General features: G+C 40.7%; 1 protein-coding gene across 3 annotated transcripts; it reads right to left on the reverse strand.

Moving 5' to 3' along the window:
* Positions 1-1,358: 1,358 nt before the first annotated feature.
* Positions 1,359-19,468, reverse strand: ATP6AP2 (ATPase H+ transporting accessory protein 2). Of its 3 annotated transcripts, none has more exons than XM_081564494.1 (9): positions 19,322-19,468; positions 14,783-14,913; positions 13,111-13,242; positions 8,066-8,161; positions 7,775-7,912; positions 6,867-6,920; positions 5,641-5,790; positions 4,593-4,709; positions 1,359-2,364 (listed from the first exon to the last, which is right to left on the reverse strand). In XM_081564494.1, exons 1-9 carry the CDS (start codon positions 19,359-19,361, stop codon positions 2,170-2,172), a joined length of 1,053 nt encoding a protein of 350 aa, XP_081420620.1. In that variant the 5' UTR covers positions 19,362-19,468; the 3' UTR covers positions 1,359-2,169. The 3 variants fall into 3 exon arrangements, with proteins under 3 accessions (XP_081420620.1, XP_081420619.1, XP_081420617.1); XM_081564493.1 differs by having other exon boundaries at positions 1,359-2,361; positions 4,590-4,709; XM_081564491.1 differs by having other exon boundaries at positions 4,590-4,709.
* Positions 19,469-24,131: the final 4,663 nt, after the last annotated feature.

The following is a 24,131-nucleotide window of genomic DNA, read 5'->3' on the forward strand; positions in this document are numbered from 1 at the left end:
AGCAGTATCTGCCACATGTAGAATCTCAGATGTTTTATACACTGGAAATATTCCACCAATTAGATATGAAGTGATTGGGTTTTCTCTTTCACTGTCAGTGGAATAGTCTGCCACAAGCCTGACTCTCCTCCCTCTCACACAAATCTCCACATCATGATTTATGTTCCTGAACAAATTAGACTTAAGAGCAAATCATCAGCAACAGGTATAATAATCTTGGCAGAACATTTATTTTAATTAATTGCTTTCTGCTTTGTGCCTAACATAGACGAGTGCTGGTGCCATTTACCCTGTACGGATTAGTGCTGTCATGTAGGTAATTTTTTTTCTTCTTCTAGAACTTAGTCTCATCAGTTTTAAATTACAAAGGCATTGGTTTACTTCATATTTAATCATAACAATCTAACTTCTATGGCAATATTTATATAAGAAACTTGTGGAAGAAAAGTGGATTTTAACCACTCTACAGCATTATAGATAATCAACAGATTGTATCTATCTATTGATATATACCACCGCAGAGAGTCGGACACGACTGAGCGACTGAACTGAACTGAACAGCATTATAGATCCCTGTCCCCTAGACATAGGCCCTGTTGGGTTCCATAGGGGTCAGAGTGTTCCAGGTTAGATGGCTGTTAACACCCTCACCCTTATGAGCTTGGCAAGGGGTTGTGGTGGTGAATACTTGAGTGATTTTAGGACAACTAGTTTTTCTTTCCTGTGCAGTTATCAGCATCACTATTTATAGTTCAATGAGAGGTGAAAAGAAAAGGAACACTATGGAAGTTTACCACTGGAACTGTCAAAGGTACCTTGCAGTGGTGGTAGAAAACACAGCTAAACAGACTCCATCTTCTCAAACATGTTAATTAGAAATGATATGATGATCTTTGCGAAGAAGAGAGACACAGCTAATTCTAAACCCAAGTAGGGTTCCCAGGGGCAAGGCAGCATAACTCTAAAATAACTTAGCTACATAAGCATGAAGCTTTAAATTTTAATTGGGTAAGTCATAAGCTATGACTTTAAAACTAACCCTTAAGCCTTTTACCTTATTAGATGGTCCTTCATATTCTAATCAGTATTTAATAATTGCAGTCACTTTTTTAAACACTATAGGGAAATTTAAGCCTTCCCCACCTGAAGTCTAGTGTGAATTTGTCATATTCTGTATAAATTCAATAATAAGCATAGAAAGTAAAGTGTCTTCCTCATATTGGTAATGAAGCAATCTCAGGAGGTGCAGTGTGAATAAACAAATGTAAAAAGTTTGTATAACAAAACAGCCAATTATGATCAAAACCCTGTTTAGGTTTTTACAGTATAAAATAGATGTAGTATTGAAATGACACAAATTTTGAATCATTATTAACTTTATTTGTCACTCTTTATAGACATTGGTCCACTTCCACTTAACATTCTACATAGAACGATTTTGTACTGTAAACCAGAGTAACTTACACAAGGGGAAAAATGACTGAAATCATGCCCCAAGATGTCCCCCAAATATTTTTGTGTATATGATTATAAGTGTCTTAACTCCACAAAGCTAGTTCCTTCTTAGATTAATGTAGTATGTTTAATATCCACACTTGACCATTCAGATCACCAGACTTTCAGAAGAGATTAAAAAAACAGCTATCATCTGTCAATCAAATGCAATTGAAAATGTGAGTGACTGTGTAAGCACATTCATAGTTAATAGCTTCTTGAAGTTAAAAACCTTTTCTTGTTTCAGAGATATTTACATTAAGACATTTACAAATGGTTCATAGTATATAACAGCCCAAATGTCACTTCTAACCTGTCCTGTGTAAGGAAATTAAACATTTCAAATTCAGTGCATTTTCCCAACATAAATAACACAAACTATTCTAAATGTTTTACATTTATTACAGTGCATATTTCCAAATAGTAAATGGAATGAAATAAATGGTTATATCATATTTAAGCATATTATGGAATCTGTATCACACAAGTCAACTCATATCAATACTATATAATTCACTCTAAAAGAACATCACAGGCACACACACAAGAGAACAAAATTTGTTTTTTTATAAATTTAAAGTGTACAATCTAGTTTAAACTACACTAAAAGATTTATTTTAATGAAACAGCCAATGTTCAAACCCTCTTTCTTTCCAAGTTTGGCATAAGAAAAGTTCAATCCATTCGAATCTTCTGGTTTGTCATCCTATAAATGATGCTATCATATCCAGGATCCATGTTCCAAATATTGTAACAGGTGACAATCAGAGTCAAGGCCAAGCCAATCATTATCCAAAGTACCAGGTTGAAAACCACTGGATATTCAAAATTATATTTATATGCAAGGTTATAGGGAGTTGAGGGGTCCTTCTACAATACAAGAAAATCAAGACAGAAGAATATTAAGTTAGGAAATTATCACAATTTGATAGCTGTGATTCATTTATCTAACAAACATACTAAGTGGCATAAGAGCTAGGAACTAAGGAGAAGCCTTCATGGAGAAGATAAACACCCTGTTGGTGGAAGCAGAAAGTGGCTCAACTGCTTGAGAAAATTTGGCAATACCAATAAAGTTGACAGTGTGCATATACGGTATGTGTAGTGAGACATGTACAAGGATTTCTATCAACAGAATGGATAACTGGCACATCCATGCAATGGAACATATAGCAGTAAAATGACCTCAACTACTCTATCAGCATGCATGACTCTTAAATATCGAGCCTTTGCTCTGAGAAAAAACATAGTATGATTTCAAACAACATTGTTTAAGCCTAAATGAAGTGAAAGTGTTAGTCACTCAGTCTTATTCGACTCTGCGACCCCCTGGACTGTAGCCAACCAGGCTCCTCTGTTCACGAGATTTCCCAGGCAAGAATACTGGAGTGGGTTGCCATTTCCTTCTCCAGGGGATCTTCCTAACCCAGGTCTCCTGCATTGCAGGCAGATTCTTTACCATCTGAGCTACCAGGGAAGCCCTTAAGGATAAATACATCTGTATTAAAACTGTAAAGAAAAGCCAAGGAATGGTTAACATAAATATTTGAGCGAGCAGTTTCCTCTAGGTGGGGAAGGTAGAGGAATAAGACAAGAGGGAGCTTCAAAGGAACAGGTATTACCTTCAGCTTTAGAGTGTTACATGTTCAAAATTCTTTAGTATTACGTGTTACATACTTTTGTATTCTGTGTGTGGAGGGTGTATCCTGCCAGGGAGGTTTTACATTCATTTCTCCTGGGTGGGAGCCACCCCTCTTACCAGCTTAGGACCAGGGTTTGTGTTAATTTCTTGGTCTGAGGCTTCCCTAGGAGACATTCCACCACCCCCAACACATACCCTGCCTGCACACACCCAAGTGGCCTTTCTGTTTCTCTTTGCTGGTGTGTGCATGCTAATGTCACTCCAGTCATGTCCGACTCTTTGTGACCCTATGGACTGTAGCCTGCCAGGCTCCTCTGTCCATAGGATTCTCCAGGCAAGAATACTGGAGTGGGTTGCCATGCCCTCCTCCAGGGGATCTTCCTGACCCATGGTTTGAAACCAGTGTCTTTTACGTCTCCTGCAATGGCAGGCAGGTTCTTTACCACTAACCTGGAAGTCCCCCTTTGCTGGTAGGTAGGCTATTTTCTAATCTACCCTCTCACTGTGGGCATGGCCCTTTTGGCATCCCAGCTACACAAGGAAGTCTCAGTTCCAACTCCCGACAGTTAAGAGAGCCAGTCCCTTGGTAACCCAACTGGCAATGTCCTCAGGATAGCCTGGTTACTACACAGTTCTCCAGTTCCCTTACTTTCTTGAGAGTAAACTATGCACTCAAAAGGGTAATTTTTTTTAATTGGCCATTATCTAGATGCTCTGTAGTGTGAAAATTTTTCAGTTTGTCTAGCCTGGTGTGCTGTTTTAAACAGAGGTTCTCCCACTCCTATTTAGGATGAAACAATCTCAAACCAGCCATGTCCAGATTGTCTTGAACACACATTACCTTTGAGCATCTCACTCTTCAGTCCCATGGGGCCCAAAGGAGAGTGTCCATAAAAGACTGGGGATCTGACTGCTCTGAGATAAAGCCAGCTGTAAATAATGTTCTTGGCCACACGATGCTTCGGCTGTGTGCATATACACTTGTTTTACTAGGGCTGGCACCCTTGCCTATGATCCTCTAAATGCTTAAAAATCAAAGTAAGATCCAGGCCAAAAATTTGTAGAATTATAGAGTGTATGTAGCAGGAAAATGAGAGACTGTACCACAAAGACAATGTACCTCTGAGAAAAGCAGAGTCCACAAGTTGAGAGCACCACAGTCCTCCTGCACGTTAATGTCTGACATCTCCTTGTAATACCTGTATTTGAATTATCTCACCAGTTCTGACAGATTTGCTTTTATCCCTAACAAAGTACATTATCTGATTACAACCCCAAAGAACTGAGCATCATTTACAAAACACAGTATCTCCATGAATAAGAAACCTATGTTTTAATCATTTTTCAGATTTACTGATTGCTCATGCATACTGCCCACAGGTGATACAATATTTGGTGCGTTTTTTAAGAGTTCATTTTACAATTTTAAAGCATGATCCAAAAATGTACTCACCACTTGTTTTGTCTCAAGGATACTCCTCGTCTTCCTCACAAGGGATGTGTCGAATGATCTGACAGTCACTAACTCGACCACTGCATTCCCACCATAGAGATTGTACATGTCATCTGCAAACTGAAGCGTTATTGGCATTATTAAGAATCTCAAAACACATACTTATTAAAATGTTTGTAAAGCTTCAGTGCACCTACAAGAACAAACAATTACCTATTGGCTCATGAAATGAAGTCTTAAAATAGACAAGTCTTAAAGGTTTTGATTATGTTAAAACATTCAGAAAAGTGTTAAGATTCAGCTCAAATACTCAGAATAAGAAAGAAGTAGTCACTGAATTTGTTGGCGTATAAATTGGGAGCAGGGAAGTGGAAAAGGAAATCTTTCTAAGTGGTCTCTGGTTAATCACAGCTACAAAGGTTTTAACTGAAGCCTCACTGAAGAGCTCCAGGTGAATAACTTTGAAGGGCAGAGGAAAAGTAGCATTTACTAGTATCTACTACATGTGTGGTGCTGTGCCAAGTGTTGTTCTTTGATTATTTCATAGGGTTTAATGGGGACAGCGTTTCAGGGAAGATGAAAGTCCTAGCAATGGATGGTGGTACAGTTGCACAACAATGTGAATGTTTTTAGTGCCACAGAACTGTACACTTAAATGGTAAATTTTACGTTAGCTATATTTTACCATGATGAAAAGAAAAAAGTACTGTGCTAGAGTTATCAATCATTTCCTATGCTGCCTCTGCCAGCGTTAGAAAGAGAGAGAGATCTCTGGTAATTCTGTAGTGGTCCAGTGGTTAAGATTCAGCTCACTGTCAGGGCCCAGGTTCAATCTCTGGTGGGGGAACTAAGATCCTGCAAGCTGTACTGCACAGCTCAATGAAGGAAAGACACACTGACATCCCACTATATACCTGTGACCTACCTACTCCATCCTCAGCCCTCAAAGAAGGTGAGTAAAAGACTTCAATCACTAAGCAGATTTTCCCATTAGGAAGTGAAAAGTCAAATGGTCATACTCTTAACTGCTCACACCCCATTGATGGTTTACCTTTTGCAGAGCATCAACAAGGATCTTAGAGGCATCTCTAAATTGTTCAGAGTCTTCCCCATAATGTTTCCCAATTTCATCCAGGCCTGCTAGCTCCAGTGAGTATAAATCAGGAGAATGATCCTTGGCTAGATGCTTATGTCGAGACAACTTAGGAGAACAAACAAAAAGAAGTGGATAAAGTAATGTCAAACACAGGCAGTTGGAGTTTTATACCTAAAAGGTATAACAGGGGCACCCCAGTGTACCACAGTATGGGCTTCCCAGGTTGCTCAGTGAAGATCCACCTGCCAATGCAAGAGATGTGGGTTCGACCCCTGGGGTGGGGGAGATCCCCCGGAGGAGGAAATGGCAACCCACTCCAGTATTCTTGCCTGGAGAATCCCATGGACAGAGGAGCTTGGTGGGCTACAGTCCATAGGGTCACAAAGAGTCAGACATGACTGAGCATGCGTGCACGTACCACAATATACAAAGTCTGGGAGGGTGGCAAATGCAACTGGTTAAAATGGGAATTTCTGAAATCCAACATAGATCTTAGTTTTTAGAAGCAATTATAATAACAACTTGTTTTAAAATTTCTTAAAAACCTCAGATATGGGCCAGGGTATGAGAGAACAGGTAGTTGGACCAGTCTGATCCTAGAGAGACGAGCCATCAGTGCTCACCTCCTACACCACTAGCACTACACTTCCACACTCCCCAAACCAACCCTACTGAAAGTTTGGGCAACAACTGTAGAAGATAGCACACAGGTTAAGTTTTTCTATTTCATCATGTGATTAAAAAAAAAATCATCCCCCCCCCCAAAAAAAAGAACATACTACAGGCATATTTATTCCCTTCCTGACTTGGTTGACAGCACTGTTAGTCAAAACTGTATTTTCTATTGAGGTCTATTTTAGACCCAAAGATAAAGATACAGTAATTAAGTCTTAATATCTGAGAAGAAATCAACAGGTCAGGACTATAGCCAGGGTGGCCTTACTTCTAGGCCTGTGTACTTGGAATATCTCTCCTAAAAGTAAAAATGCAGAGTAATGTGTTAACATAAGTTCAAAATCCCCAATACCACCACTAATTTCAACTTCCATGGAATCATAAATCTAAGGCATATGTAAACTTTTTGATTGGTTTCATTACCATCAAGGAATCTCTAGAAATGTCTTCTGAAGCCAGAATAAGCCAGAATAAATGGAACTGACAAATGAGAGTAGCCTACTTACCAAACTTGAAATATCATGTAGCACTTGCAGTTCAGAAAGAAAAAGGAGATCAACCTGCAGAGAGCAGAAAGGAATGAGCATTATCTTAAATATGCATCCAGGATCTGTATTTGCCATCTATCAAGTAAGGCACAGGATGTTACAGACATTAAACACATGAGTGAATTTATGCAACTGTCCTCCATTTGCTAGGTTCATTTCAATTGAAAATGCTTATAGAATAGTACTTCCTAACAAAATGGTGATAAGTTTTTCTCCAGCACAGTGACTATCTCTCAATAACTTTATTTTTGATAAAGCCATGATAAAGCATCCAAACTCTAAAGTGGTTTTCCCTCAGGGCATCAGAATATTCTGGTGCACTGCAATGAGGTCTTGCCAATAGCCTCATTTGCTCACATCCCTTGAATAAAAGGTTGTAGTCCTGGTCATCCAGAGTAGGTGAAAGGAGGCTACCACAAAGGTGGCATGCCATGTGGTTAAGAGGGTGCATGAACAGGTGAATAGGTGGTAAAGCTGACATACAGGAGTCAAAGGAAGGGTAGCACCCTACACTGGACAGTTGAGAATGAATAGAAAAATGAGGCAACACACCAGAAGAGGCAGTGAGTAACAGCTCCGACATTACCAGATCTACCCAGTTCCACCCACTACCAAAGTAGTTACTGTGATTTCTGGCCTGTCAGGATTAATCAGTGGCAACTCTTGCACTAGTATGTCATACTATTTACTATAGCTCAGCTCATGAGAATCATTTTTTAAAAATTACACTAAAGGAAGAAAAGAACCTACCCCAGCAGGAAACTTGTAAAACTTTTCATTTTCTAAAATTTCAAGTTTGCTGTAAAGTCAGAAGCATGAGAAATTAGTAATATTCATTTATTCATTCAAATGACTACACTACTTACTTCATTGTTCCTACTCAGAGAATTGAGGGGAAGTGAAGTGAGAACAGAGTTTTCTTGAAACAGTCGATTGCGGAGCTGTCTGAGTGTTACTGAGAGATCTTCAAAAACTGAGTTTGCCTTCCCCACCATGTACACTCTCTGGAAGAAGAATCCAAAATTGTATTACATTCTGCAGATTAATTCCAACATACCAAGGTCTATCAGCAGTTTTCATAAAATTTGTTTTAAATTTTCATTAAATAACGAGAGCTTATTTTTCAAGCATTTAAAATAAAAACTATCACAACTTACTTCCTCACTGGGAGCCAACTGCAAAACCACAGGAGTTTCTTCAGAAAATAAGGAGTGAATGGAATTTGCCACGCTGTCAAGACTAAAAGGAACTGCCTGAAATTTAAGAGTGAGACCTTAATTATTATCTGAACCCAAGTAGGAAGAAAAATCATTTAGTATTAAAAAGGGAGCCTTAAAAAAGTACCAGCATTTTCTATGGAAATTTAAAAGACCCAAATCATATCCAAATCCAAATCAAAAGAACCTGTTTGAAGATACTGAAAATTAAACAGCCCCCTAGTGGGCCAATGAGTTTGTGTCTCCAAATGTGCCTAAATATGAAAAAACTTGTAAATTAAGGACAAAACACTATCTTGTGCAAAGCATCACTTTCAGGTGGTCATGCATGTGCTCAGCCCCTCAGTCGAGTCCAACTCTTTGCGATCCCATGGACTGTAGCCCACCAGGCTCCTCTGTCCATGGAATTCTCCAGGCAAGAATACTGGAGTGGGTTGCCATTTCCTCCTCCAGGGGATCCTCCTGACCCAGTGATCAAACCCATGTCTCTGGCATCTCCTGCACTGGCAGGCAGGTTCAGTTGGTCATTCAGGTATTTTTTAGCAGGAACATATTTGGTTTCAATATTGATAAAATGTGCCACAATGAATGTATGTTCTACAATAATTTATTAACTTGCATTTAAGAGGTGAAGGCAATTTTAAGAGGTGAAGGGAATTTGAAGACTTGAATTTGATTGAAAGAAACAGACCTCATTTTTCATTTCAAAACTTTAAAAATGTTTAAGGGATGGGAGGGAGGGGACATACATCTATCTATGGTTGATTCATGTTGATATAGAAACCAACACAACATTGTAAAGCAATTATTCTCCAATTAAAAATAAATAAAAATTTTAAAAGAAAAAATCTTTAATAAGGTGTAGGGTTTAGTCTTCAGATAGACTGAAGATTCTTAGGCAAGGGACAAAGTATGTCACAAGAAATTTGAATGCGAAATTTATCTTGGGACCACATGGTATTAATAAACTGAAATTGCCAACTGTGATAAAATGTACTTTTCCCCCTGAATTTCTTGTTAAAGTGTAACATACATATGGGGCTTCCCAGGTGGCTCAGTGCTAAGGAATCTGCCTACCAATATAGGAGACACAGGGTTTGATCCCTGGGTTGGGAAGATTCCTCTGGAGAAAAAAATGGTAGCCCACTCCAGTATTCTTGCCTAGAAAATTCCCACGGACAGAGGAGACTTGTGGGCTACAGTCCCACGGGGTCACAAAGAGTTGGACACGACTGATCATGCACGCACACAACATACATATAATATGGTGCATAAATCTTGGCTTAACAGTTCAGGTAATATTTATAAATGGATATTCATATAGCCCCACCAGATCAAAATAAAACATCAGCACCCTACAAGCCTCTCTACCCACTCCCCTCCACCCCCAAGGGTAATCAAAATTCTGACTTCTATTCCCATAGACCTGTTTCTGCCCCCACATTATTTTTTAAAAGAAATAATGGTAATTTTTTCCCTCAAAAAGTATTTTAGTCTCATCATTATTAAAACAAGCAATATAGTAGCAATATTTTTGTTTTAATGGAGATTTCTCAGAGTGATTTTTTTCAGTAGTTTCTCTTACTAGTAAAAGGTTCATGTTTATAAGTAGCACGTTAATGTGGGCCAGGCAGAAATAAATGTGTTTCGTAACTGTGAAGTGAAATTAATTTTTTCTCTTACTCAATGCATATCAACTCTTCCCCAGATTCTCTTAAAATAAGTTAATGAGTAACTGAAGAAGGGGAAGAGAGTTCCAGCTTGCAAAAGCATCCTTTTTATAAGCATCCCAAGTCAGCCACAAACGTGCTCCTTTTGCAATCCCACAGTCAACTTCTTTGGGCTTTGGAAGGAATATGAGAACACATAACACAAACTCTCCAGCCTCATTTCACTTCAGTGGCATTCATGGCAGGAAAGTTGAAGATTAAAGGTGACATGTCCCTAGCAATCAAACTGGAGAAGCTACTAGGTCAGGTGAATGCCAAACTGGGAAGGAAAAAAGGATACCGACCCACTAAACTGGAAAAGGAAAAAAAGCTCATACTTAAAACTATATTATAAGGATATGCACATGTTTGTCCTAGAGAAAATAAAAGTTATCTATAGGACTTGAAACTAATGATAACAGCTAGCTAATCAAATGAAGCTTAAGTGGAATTCTAAAGCTTTTCTTTCTTTGTTTTGGGGTGGATTTTTCCCTTAGAGGCAGTCAGGGTCAAGCAATAACATGAGCTCTTTTCACAGTTTCTACTCATGTAAAATGAGGCTACTCTTTTTAAAATGTTTAATTTCGGATTGTAGGCTAATGAAAATCTGAAGGGCATTTTGGATTTTTAATATATTTTTAAGAGAGATCTTCTACAGTGATTTTCACAGAAAATCACACACACACACAGCAAGCTACTTAATAATCTTTGTGAAGACTAATAAAAATGTTTTAATACACCTTTCATTTTTATTGTTCCCTTCCATTTATTCTGAAATTCTTCTGGTTTTGTTAGCTCACTAATTTCCAATCTTTGAAATTATCTAACATGTGCATTTAAGGTTATAAATTTCCTTCTTACCACTTTAGCTGCACCCCACAACTTTAAAAATATATGGTACATTTTTCAGTTCCAAATAATTTCAAAATCTCTGTAGTTTTCTCAACCCATGAATTATTCAGGACTGTGTCTGTTCCAGTATCTTTTCTTATTGACTTTTAAAAAATTTTATACACATGCCACTTAAGAGACCAGTAGTTCTGTAAGATTTATGAAAATAAGTTTGCCCGTTTCCTATTCCTCTGAGGTACTCACTTTCTTTCCTCCATCTTTTTTCTTCCTCACTTTGTTAATTTTTTTCAGGTTTATTGAGATAATTGACATACATCACTGTATAAGTTTAAGGTGGATGACATAATCATTGTGAAATTATTACCACAGTAATAATTACCATCATCATACAGATACCAAAAACAGAGAAAGCAAAAAAGAAATTTTTTTCCTTGTGATGAGAACTTAGAATTTACTCTTCTGACAACTTTCATATGTATCACACAGCAGTGTTAACTACACTCATCATGCGGACAACATTACATCTTTTGTACCTACTTGCAGCGTTCACTTTCAAATCCTTTGTTTCCTTTTCTTTTTACCACCATCTCTAAATAATGTGTTTATATTGCTACATCTTGATTTTTCAATTCTAGGCATTACCTATTTACTGCCCATTAGAGAAGATGAGGATTTAGCTCTCCCACATCACCAACCAGAGCCCTATCTCCTTACACGCAGTTTCTCTCTCTGCACCTTCCCAATAGTTATATCATAAATCATTTTATTATGTCTACTTAAACAGATTCTCAGCCTAGCTTCATACCGTGCAATTACTGCTTTTCCCTTCTTGCACTTCTAATCTCCAATGGCAGTGATGAGGAATCTGCTACCATTTTACTTTCATTCCTTTGTCACGGCAGTATCTTTTCTCTCTGGTAAGACTGTCAGCGTCCTTGGTAAGACTGTCTGTGTCCTTGATGGGTCTTCAATTTCACTCATATTTAGGTGTTGATTTGACTTGAGCCTTCCTCAGTGTGCTATAAACCCGAAGACTCATCTTGTGTTTGTTTCTATCATTTGCAGTCATTTTTTAAAGGTATCATTTTTTTTTTCAGATTTAACTGCATTGTGGTCAGAGAAGGTGGTTTATAGGATACTATCTGTTGAGCTTTGCCTTGTGGCCTAGTACATGGTCATTTTCTTGGTAAACATGTCATGTGCTTGGAGATAATGTATACTAGACCACACGAAAAGTCTGAAAAAAATCCCCCCTCCCAAATCAGCATCGTATACACCAGTGTTATAATGCAATGAAATTAGAAACTGAATAATTAAAAATTATCCTGAAAGAACCCATATGTTACAACACTTCTAAATAACTCATGGGTTAAAGAAATCAACATAAATTACAAAATATTTTTAAGTGGAAATGAAAGTACCACATCTCAAAACTTTTAACTGCCTCTAGTTTCTAGTCCTTCAACTTTCTCACAATTTTAATATATGTATGTATTTTCAAGTCTCTTTTTGAGACTGGTTTATTATCTGTAGTTCTAGGGGGATGAATTCTGATTGTTGGACCTGCTGACTTTCTCATGGCATTTTTTTCCCCTTCAAGTATTTGGTAAATTCAACTCTTCAATTCTTTTTTTACCAAAGCAGCCCTGGATTGTGGACCTATCTGTGTGGGGTGGATTGTGTGAATTTGAAGCAGATAACTGCACAGTATAATCCCCTAGTTCAGATTTCTCATAGGGGGCTCTTTGGGTTCCATAGCTAAGGGTGGCAAGCCAGCTCCTCTGTGGTAGCCCTGGGGCAGCTGGGGGTTCCTTTCAAGAACAAGACAGCATTTTTATTGCCCCTGGCTTTCTGTAAGGAACACAATTTCACCTTCAGCTCCTGCTCATCACTGTGGCTTCTATATTTTCTATTCATATCTGGCACCTGTGTGTATCCCTTTCTTGCTTTCAATTTTAGTTATACATGTAAAGATGTTTGCTGACTTCCATATGCTTACAGTAGAAGGAGGGCCTTTCACAACAGTTCAGGCAGCCATATTGCCTGAAAAGCCAGTAAAGGTGTAAGTGAGCCAGCAAAACTGTCCCCAGTCTTTTCCTTACCAAAGGAAATGATAACATTCTGAAGGGAAGGTGATGAAATAATGCCCAAGAACATGTCAACAGGTTACACCCTCAATTGGTTTCTCTTTGTCAATCCTCTGACTATTCTCAGAGCGGGGCAATTTCTTGACCTCTTACCTTAGAAAGTACTCTCATGCATAGCAAGCAGCCAAGTTTCAATCAATTTGCAACCATCATTAAAAAAAAAAAACTGCATTTTACTTACCAGGGCATTAAAAGTGCATAGAACGCAATCCATAATGACAGCTGCCAAGACTAAATTTTAAATGCATCCCTTTAATTCTTTATAGTAAATACTCACATTCTCCAAAGGGTACGAAATGACACTGCCTGGGGGTAGAGCAAGCTTGTCCACTCCTTTCACCATCACCATAACAGTAGCCCGAGGACGGTGGAATAGGTTACCTACTGCAAGGCCCGGCCAAGAAAGGTCCTGCACATTGAAAAGCATGAAACTGTGCTTAATGATCAATTCAGGAAACCATTTCCCCAGTAACATCTGACAAGCAGAATTAAGGGGTTCTGGGATGATACCAGCAATGAAAACTCATAGGGACAGCAAACGTCTTATTTAAGGTAGTAGCTGCAATCTCCTAATTGAGGATGCCGAGTTCTACCTTCTTCATTTTAACTGCTACAGTAAAGTCTAATAATAAGTCATCTCAAACCTTCTGTGGAAAAAAGCAGGCAAGTGAACAAAAGGTAGGTACTTTGCAAATTCTAGATTATGAAATACTTTCTCCTCCATGTAACACTGGACATTTTCTTCCCTCACATCATCCTTTGCCCTTATCTACGACAATATCGTGTTTCTCTTTCACAGTGACACAGCAAGACTACCATTACAACATTCTCTTTAGAACTAAGCACCTTATAAATACAATTCCTGCTGAAAGTGACTTGTAGTTTATTAATAATTACTTCTAAAGGTTATTTTGACAGCCATTTGTAGTCAAAATTAAGTTCGTAAAGAACAAGGTACAAATTTCACACTTAAATGTAAACAACCAGTCAGAGCTCCACCCAGAGGCCCAACCTAGAGGCAGTTCCTGTGCACAGCTTCTGGTTTCAAGGGCACTCAGGACCTAGGAAGAACATTCCTCTGAGTGACTGATGATGTCTAGAGACCACCTTAAAAGCATCAAACCTTAAAGTGGGAGGAGATAGGGAGATAGAACAAACTCCATCTCCTTTCTTCCAACCCTGAGCTTTAAGCTCTCTCATGCTGACTGGATCTAGGCCCTCTCCGCAACAATCACACGTAAGTAGCCGGTTACTACAACAGGTTATGACTACTGACCACATCATTTTCCTAAACTCAGGTAAGATGTATATACATTGCATCATTCATAATAAATTGCAATGGGCTGAATGCTTGTGTCCCCTCAAAACTCATGTTGAAATCCTAACCCCCCAATGTGATGGTATTAGGAGAAGGGGCCTGAGGGAGGGAGCTAGGTCATGAGGATGGAATCCTTATAAATGGGATTAGACCCCTTATAAAGGGGACTCCAGAGGGCTCTCTCTACCACATACAATAAGAAGTTGGCACTCTGCAACCTGGAGAGGACCCTCACCATGCTGGCACCCTGACCTTGGACTTCTAGCCCCAGAACTGTAAGAAATAAGTGTTGTTGTTTATGAAACACCCAGTCTGTGGCACTTTGTAATGGACAAATCTATCATGTGTACTGGAAAAACCCAATAAATTTATACATCCTATTAACAGGACAGATGCATTCTCTAATAATAACAAAGGACGTCACTACTGTAAATAAGTGATTACATGGTTAATGTTTTACTTTCATAACCAAGCTTGGAACACTTACCTAAAATCTCCCTGATGACAAATAAATTTTTTACTTTTGTAATCTGTACCTATGTTTGCCTGTTGCTTTCTTTGGCTATTAACAGAAATCAACAAAAATGCTTTCAGAAGCAGCTCCAGGTATTTTTTTTTAAATACACATTACCTCTTTAACAGAGAAGCCCATGGACAATGCAGCCACATCTGGGATTCGCTCTCCTGGAATAGGCCAATTTCCATTCCGGAAAACAACAGATCCTGGTGATCTTAATATACTGAATTCATTACCTAAGACACCTGAAAAGAAAACATGAATAATCAGCATCACAAAATTTCTGCAACCACACTGAAAAATTTTAAATACATACTTTCCTATTCTCCATTGACTTAGCATACTAAATGTTGACTGGACAAAATGCTGAATCCTAAACATCAACAAATTCTTTTAGCAAGTATCACTGCAAGAATTTAAGTCCATACCTTCTGCTATAACAAAGTTACAGCAACGAAACAGGATTCTCATAATGATGTAGATGCCTTCCTGCAGATGGCCCCTAAACGGGCATGTGACAATTTGGCAACAATTAGAAATCAGTAGCATTTCTCCAGATTTTCAAGAACAAAAACCAAAACCCTGACCCAGACTAGAAAGAAAATAAACTTGAAATCTCCAAGTTATTTCTACCACCAATTCTCTCTTCAAAATGCAAATTCAAAAAATTTCTAGTATATCACTCTGAAATTTCAGCTGGTTAGTCTATCTTAGGATAGATCCTAGCTTTCCTTATGTCCCACAGGCAAAGCTAGTGAAATGAGAACTGTCAAATGGGGGGGAGGGAGGGTACACATTACCAGTTAGAAGGTATAATACTTTAGAAACAAAGTCCAGGACATAGTATTTCCAATGGACATATCAAGAGGCTGAGAAAATGTAGACTCCTATATCAAGAAACTGCTGCTTCATGCAGGCATCGCCACGATACCCGAAAGGTCACCCATCCTCTATCTGAACATGACTAGTGAACGGAGACGCCACCTCAACTTACAAGCCCTACGTTTGCCAGTAATCATCTCCATAGTCCCAACATTCTAATCCTTTACAAAGTGTAAGAAGTTGGCTTCCCAACTTGGAACAGGCCCTGTACCAGAAGTTAGGTGGCTGTATGGCTGGGGGCATAAAACGCTGGCTCTGTACAATACGAGTCCCATGAGGGCAGGGGTTTTGGTTTGTCTTGTTCACACAATATCCCCAGGGTTGCGAACAGTGCCTGGCACACTGAAGCTCCATAAATACTTGTTGAGAGAGTGAATGAGTGAAGCTACATCTTGCACTAGCCCTTTTCCCTCTCAACTGGCTCTTTTATTTGAGCACACAAAAATACTTGTAGGGTGCTCCCATTCTAAAATCCGAACCACAGAAACTCTCCTTTGGTCCTACCAGCTCCCTCCTGCCTCTGCTTCCCTTCAGATGAAGAACCACCTTGGAAGAGTAGTCAGCCACCACCTGGCTCCTCTGCTTCTTTATCTCCTATATGCTACCTAACCCACAGCTTCTGACCCCACCACACCACTGAAATGACTCACCAAATCCCAGAGACAGTTTGCACCCCTCAATTTATGTAACTTCCCAAAGCGGCTGATCCTGGCAACTCTGTCCTTGAAACTCCTGCCCTGGTCTCCCTAAGCCTGGGCCCCTGGCTTTCCTCCCAGTCCCTCTGGCTGCCTTTCTCCTCAGTTTCTTCCCTGTCCCCTCCTTTAAAGCAGCAACAAGCAAACGTTGTAGATTTCAACCCTTCCAGTACGAAGCTTGAAAGTATTCCCAATATACATATGTCTACTTAAAAAGTATACACTCGCAAATTATAATGTAATAATGGATTCATAATATATTACAAAGCACACAAAATCAAGCACACTCCACTTTGGAGATCTGCAGCTCCCTTCTGGACCCCCACGGCTTCCTGTTCTATGTTGGCTTCCCCCCTGCTTGAGCCCATCTACTCCCTAAGGCTCCAAACACCAAAAACACACTCATGGTTCCCAGATTTTATTTTCAGCCTAGATTCCCCTTAAGCCTCTGCCTAGATATCCAGCATTCTGTTGAGCATTTCCTTCCAAGTTCCATGGGTGCTTCAAACGCAACAGGTTCAGAACTGAACTTGCCATTTTCCCACACACGCCTCCTGTATTCTCTGTATCAAAGAATGACGCCACCTTCCACCCAGCTGCTTGAATTAATCATCTTTAAACCCTTCCTCACCACCACAGCTCATCAACCTCTGAGTTCTGGCCATCTTTTCTTCTTATCTCCCGAGCCCTTTCCCAACTCCATGTCCAGGGCGCTCCTCAGGCCCTCCTGAGGCTAGACAGAACAGGCCTCCTTGTGACCCGTCATGCCACTCTCCGATCCAGTCTTCCCAGCACCTTTTCAAAATACAGATCTGAACGTTCACCCTTCAGCTCAACCACCTTCACTCAATGCCCAGAGCCTCTGAGACAAAATCCAAAACACAACACCCAAGGCACTTCACCACCCTTCCTATGGAATTCTGCAACTTTAACTCCTACACGTTTCAGCTCCACCAAAACTCTTTGCTCTTTTGCTCTCAGATCTCTGTGCTTTTACACATACTGTTCTGTCCAAAAAGCCTTTTCTTCCCACCCCAACCGTTTACACATTTACATGTGAGGCACCTGGCCTAGGGAAATTTCCCCTAGCCTCCCTAATCTGGGCTAGAGGTTAAGAATCCTTCCCTTTGGGAACGCTCACCATACTGTGTTGTCATCTCTGAATGAAGATGAAATCATCATGTAAAAAACTAAACAGGTCCTACTTTTGACCTCTGAGGTATCACTGACCAAATCGAATCCTTCTTCAACATGACACTCCTTCACATTCCATGTGTTCACCCTTGGCCTTTCCCCTCCAAACTAACCATCTGAATTTTTTTTCCCAAATACTCCTCATGACCTTGTATTCACTTCTAGTTCACTTCTACCCTCCCCCCAGTTTGGTGTCGCCATTTTAAATGACATATTTTTTCCTCAAATAGAGAAGTCAGATCTCTTAAGAGATGTTTTCCATTAAGTCACATTTAGTCACTGTGGAAAACAGTAATTTAACCTCATCTGACAAGACCACAGTAGTGAAGAAGCTGACAGGATCAGATTCTTGGTCTGTATGAACTAGACTTTTCTAGTTAGGAAAGCAGGTTCAAACCATGTACAGAAGCAATTACTTGCCTCAGACCAAAACTTAACAAAACCCCCCAAACCTCACTGAATCACAGGAAGATCAATTATAACATTAAAACATGAATTTCAGCAAGATGTTCAGTTAAATCACAGTATCAAAGGGAAGATCTTTACATTTGCAAAACCCAGTTTAAAAAATTAAATTCTCCTAAAGTACCCAACTAGACAGATCAGAACAACCTTGCCAGAGCCAGAGATGAAAGGAACAATACAACTCTAAAATTCTACAGTCATGAAAACAAGCCAACTATCATCAACACAACACTGGGCACCTCCAGGGACGGAGAAGACCTGTAGACTTCAAAAACATCCAAGTTCTATATCTCCATGTAAAATTAAACCACCATTCCCAAAGCAAAGTGTCTCAGCACTTCACAGAGCAGCAGCACAGGCCGTCTACAGATTTTTAACCTCTAGGTTTTAAATTGGCATGCTGGGGAACCGGGACCCATTCCTCCAAACTGTTCTCGATGTGGTCTCATATTCACCACTCTCCATGTCCCTAGTTCCAGCACCCATCACTCCCACATTCTCACACCTGTGCCACAACAGGTTCAATTAGGAAAGGCCCATGCTTTGGAGCCCACTGATCTGGGTTCAGTCCAGGTTTGCTGCTTACCACTTGTGTGCTGTGGGGTAATTTATCTAGGCTTGACCACTCTCCCAAGGACTGATGCAAAATTAAATTAATTACATGATACACGGTAAGAGGCCAAATAGGAGCTGACTAGCATTCCCCTTGCTGAATACTGGGGAACCTAGATTCATGGAGAAAGCTACCATTTGACATGTGACCCCAAGAACGTGACTCATGTCTTAGTTTCCAAATCCTTAAAATTGGGAACTACTGCAAACTTTATGGAGAGGTACTTGGAATTCTCCTTGAGAAATAATCACACAAAAACAATTATTAATACTCCACTTCCAACTTTCGTATCCTGAAACCGTGGGGAGAGGGAGGGGGGATTTCACCAGTTACTGATGACAACTGCCAGAAATGAAGACACCAAAAAAAAAAAATGCCAAGAAAAGCAGCAGCTGAAGGCAGCTGGGACGTCGGCCTCTTCACAAAGGGCTGCGGTTCCTCAGCTGATTGAGAAATGCATCCCGGTCCTCGGAAGTGCCTCCCGAGGCGGAAGAGGCCGGATTGAGACAGCTGGACGCGCCTTTCTCTCAGAGGTGGAGGCCGGTTCAGGTGCCCCCACACAACCCCGCCCCGCCCCGCCCCGCCCCGCCCGGCCCGGTCCCTGCAAGTCCGCCAGGCCGCGCCGCCAAAGGCTGGCCCAGAGAGAAGACCGAGAAAGAGGCGGCTGGGGCGAGGCCACCGCCGGCTGCCCGCACTGCGGCACCCGCCCCACTGCCGCCCACCCATGGCTGCCCGCGACCCCCGAGCCCAGTGGCCCTCGGAGCTCCCTCGCGGAGCGCGCCCCGCCCGCCCCCGGGTCCTCACCCGCCACCAAGAAGGACAGGAGCACGACGAGCACAGCCATGGTTCTGCGGCGGCTATAGCAGCGCAGGGCGACGCGGAACTGGCAAGCAGGACGCTAGCGACCACCGCAGCACGAGGGGGTGACGAGCTCGGGCTCGCCCCGACTCCCAGAGCCCGCCCTGTCGTCGCCTCCGCTGGGACGGTCGCCGCCTTCTCCACCAATCCCTAGCTACGCCGCGGTTTGCGGGAGAGACGTAGCTTGGGAATCGTCAGCGTGATGGGCGGAGCCTAACATGATGGATGGAAGGTCCTGCCAATGTCAGGCAACGATCGCCGAGTCGGGCAGTCCCTCCCCCGGCCCGTGACGAAGGGTCATGAGATGGAGGGTAGGGCTGGGGATCGGGGCCTGAGCGGGAAGGACGGAACCTGTCAAGGGGTGCAGAGAGCCCCAGAGAGACCACATGGTAGGGCTGCCTCCCGGGTGCGGACCCTTTCGCCAGTCTCGAGTGATGGTCTCCTACCAGGGCGTCTGTCTGTCGCGATCGCGTGGTCCCGCCCCGCTAGGGGTGCAGCTGTGAAAGCTGCAAGGCTGGTTTGGGTTTCGCTCTAACAATTACACAGATGCTGAGCACCTGCTTGGAGGAAGCCAGGCGCCTCGGGAAATCCCAGCACTCCAAGTAGGGGTGCCAGATAAACTACAGGACGCCCAGTTACGTTTGAATTTCAGATAAACAACGAATAATTTTTAGGATAAACGTCGTGAATATTTCATGGGACATACTTAAACTTTTTTAGTTTTTTTTAAAGTTATTTGTTGTTTATCTGAAATTTAAATATAACTGGGCATCCTACATTCTGATTTGCTAAATCTGGCAACCCTAAGACTTATTGATCTACCCAAGAGTTAATTACATTAGTTAATTCCTTCCTTCATCCATCCTTTAGTATGTGAAGGCTAGACATAACTAATTTGGCCAGTATCCTCCCTTCTCACATCTCATGGGTTGTTTTTTTTTAACCTCGATAAGAAGCAAGAAGTGACAGTGTGTCAACTGTGTTCAGAAAACAGCTGATGGCCTTGAAAGACAGATGTCATTTCAATATGCATCGATAGGAGTTATTTCAGGTAGCAAAAACTAAACTATGACAGGAAGAAAGCCCATCAGGTTAAGCATTAACTGTTTAGTTTAAGTTCAAAACATCAACTCTAAAGTCACTGACTTGAAAAAAATAAATAAGAACTTAATCATTTTTTAAAAATTCATTTTTAAGCATGATGGAATCATTTCATATCAACTAAAATTTCATTCTTTGTGCATCTTACTAGACAAAAGTCCTAAAAAAATTTGTCTAAACTTTATTTAGGGGCATAATCAGCTAAAAGTAGAGCACAACTCTTGCAATTTCATCCAGCCTGAAAAACGGGGAGAGGAGTGAATTTTTCTGTTCTTGAAAGAGTTCCAGAACATTCTTATTTCTTTTAATTTGAAGTAGACCAAAAATATTATAAATAGACTGGAACATAATATAAATCCTGCCTATTCCTCCCCACCCAGGAAACCTCAAAATCGCACAATCTTTCATACTCTGTCTTGAGAAATAACGTCCTTTTTTTGAGCCAAGGGTGAATAGCTTATCCTTTAAATCTAAGACCCCTTTTCATCTGAGGTCTCAAAGGGGCATTGCTGCTGCTTATAGCCTGGAAATTCAGCAGGATAAATGCTGTAGGAAGGCTTCTCCTTGTATCATAGATTGAGAGATTGAAACCTGGGGGAGGGCATATGTACTCAAGGTCACATTCTGAGTCCTCAGCAGTTCTGCTTTGTGAACACAGCCCTTCTGATTCAATCTTTAGCGCTCAGTAAACAACCGGTGATGTGCAGATAACTTTTTCCACTGAAGCATTTTGAGATGGATATGTGTGCCCAGGATAATATTTGAAGTAATGACCCATGTGTTAGCCTAAAAGAAACCTCCTCCCCCATTCTCGGCACACCTCTCCTCCCAGGTCAAATAGCCAAGACTCCAGCCATTTACTACCCTGAGGGGAGGACTCTTGGAGAAGAACCAGAAAAACAAAAATGTCAAATTCCTGCTTCTTGAGTTCCAAAAGGAGAGGGCCAGATAGAAGACTTGAAGAAACACACAATATAGTTTGCTTCTCTAACTCTGCATCCCACCCCCAACCCACCCCCATTAATTCCAGCAGTGAGTTCTGAGTGATCCCAGAGAGACCATGGTGAGATGGTCTGGTGCCTGTAAATCAGCCATCAGGGAGCCCTGTGGAGCCCTGCTCAATGAAAGTTAAGGATTTTTTTTTCAAAAGACACGATATGCAGAATGGAAAAGTGAGTGTGAGCTGAACTCTGTGTAAATAACCTGAGATTTTACATCCCATTTGAAGGGGGAAAGGGGAAAAAGCTTCTTTTCATACAGTTCAGCTCCAGGCTAGCAGGACACAGTTGACAGAGCACCTTGGAAAAGGAAATCTGAATAAAGTATGGATTCTAGTCAATAATAATGTATTAATATCACTATTGGTTCATTAATAGTGACAAATGTGCCCTACTAATGTAAGCTGTTGATAATAAGGAAAACTGAGTGTAAGGTATATGTAATATCTTCTCAATTCTTCTCAATCTAAAATGTTCTGAAAAATAAAGCAAATTAAAAAAAACCCATAAAGTGAAAATACAAGTCCCCAAATGGGAAAAGATCAATTATATCCAGAAAGTGGAAACTGCTCCTACAAATCAGTAAGACAGAGACAACCTGATAGAAAAATGGGCAACTGACTTGAATAGATACTTTACAGAAGAATAAATACAAAAGACCAGCCACTATATAAAAACATGCTCAACTGCATTAATAGTTAGGGAAATGCAAATTTGAAACCACGAGATACCAACACACCACTTGACTGGCAAAAGTTTAGAAGTCTGACCATGCCAAGTGTAGGCAAGGATGTGAATCAACTGAAACTCTCATAACATGGGGGTGGAAGTATAAACTGGAATAACAGTTTTTGAAAACATTGCCTTGTCTATTAAACCTGAAGAAATACCAAACTTATGACCCAGCAGCTCCATTCCTTAGAAGAAATACTATAGGAATATGCACTTACATATTAATAATAAATTATGATATATTGATTAAATAAATTGTGGTATATATTTCATACAATGGGATACTATATCATAATGAAACCGAATAAATATAAATAACAGATTATGTATTATATATCACATTTATACTATATAAAAATAAGAAATGAACAGTTTGACTCCATTTATATAAAGTTCAAAGCCAGGCAAAAACAAAGTATACTGTTTATGGATGCAGCATAGATGGTCAAAGTATAAAGAAAAGCAAGGAAATGATTGTCATAAAAATGCCATACAAGTTACCTATGGGGTGGTAGAGAGGGGGATATGTCTAGAAGGGACATGCAGGACTTTCCTGGTGATCCAGTGGTTAAGACTCTGCGCTTCCCGTGCAAGGGTGTGGGTTTGATCCCTCATTGGGAAGTTAAGGTCCCATATGCTATGCAGTGTGGCCAAGAAATTAAAAAAAAATATTTTTAAAGGGACATGCAGAAGGATTTGGGGAGGTTGGTCATTTCATAATGACCTAGGTGGATATTGTTACACTAGTGTTCGTGTCATTATTATCGATATTTTGAACACTGATGTTGTATGTTTATTTGTGTTATATTTGACAATAAGAAAGGTTTTAAAAATCTAGCTTGCTTCTTGGAATCTTGAGGAGCTGTATCTCCCTTTGACTTGGTAGGAATTATTTGTATTCGATTTCAGCTTATGTTTGGAGATTCTTGTGTTTACAAAACACATCTTCAGTGAGGGTGGAAGCTTCCAAAGAAAGGCCAGAGTTATGGTTGGCATGTTTATGGCTGTCTTAACAAGAGATCTTAGAGATGGTATCTACTATGGGAATTCACTACAGGGCAAAATCCAGGCTTCAGCCTTCCAGTCTGAGAACCCCAGTTTTGTCAGTGTCCCAGATGGAATCTGACTCCACAACATTGACCCCAAACAATAAAGTTGTAGGTTCTTAATGGTGCAAATACCATTTTGACATATATAAGTACGTGGTAGTCTGCATATTCATGACAACCTGGTCAGCATATTCTCTCCAAAAATGCAAGTGACATAGGAATCCTAGTTACCCAAAATCAACTTGGTGAGTATGCAACCACAGCAAATATTTAACGCATGAGGGTAAATGAAGGAATACTACAGGAATTCTGCTGTACCCATCTCCACAGACGGAACACACCTGCTAGGAAGACTGGATGTTTGTACTCAGATTGACAGGGTACTATAATAAGCCCCCTTTGGGGGATGACTGTACAGACCATACCTCTCCATTCGTGAGAACTTCCCACCCCCTTCCATGGTTTCCACCGTATTTGTTTTCCTGATTAAACTCTGAGACAGAGTGCAATCTTATTTCCAAGTTTCATCTCATTGAGCCACTGGTTACTGACTTCTGTGGCTTTGTGTTAGTTCTCTCCACCCCCACCCCCCCCATGAAAAACCTAATCAAAAGCACCATGTTGGGACTTTCCTGGTAGCGCAGTGGATAAGAATCTGCCTGCCAATGCAGGGGACACGGGTTCAATCCTTGCTCTGGGAAGATTTCACATGCCACGGAGAAACCAAGCCTGTGTGCCACAACTACTGAGCCCATGCTCTAGAGCCCGGGAGCTGCAACTACTGAGACCGTGCCCCCACAGAGACTGTGCACCGCACGAAAGAGTAGCCCCCGCTGTCCATAGCTAGAGAAAGTCTGCGCAAAGCAACAAAGACCC

This window comes from Giraffa tippelskirchi, chromosome X (assembly GCF_054371585.1).
Source record: "Giraffa tippelskirchi isolate mGirTip1 chromosome X, T2T-mGirTip1v1.2.pri, whole genome shotgun sequence".
Lineage (NCBI taxonomy): Eukaryota > Metazoa > Chordata > Mammalia > Artiodactyla > Giraffidae > Giraffa > Giraffa tippelskirchi.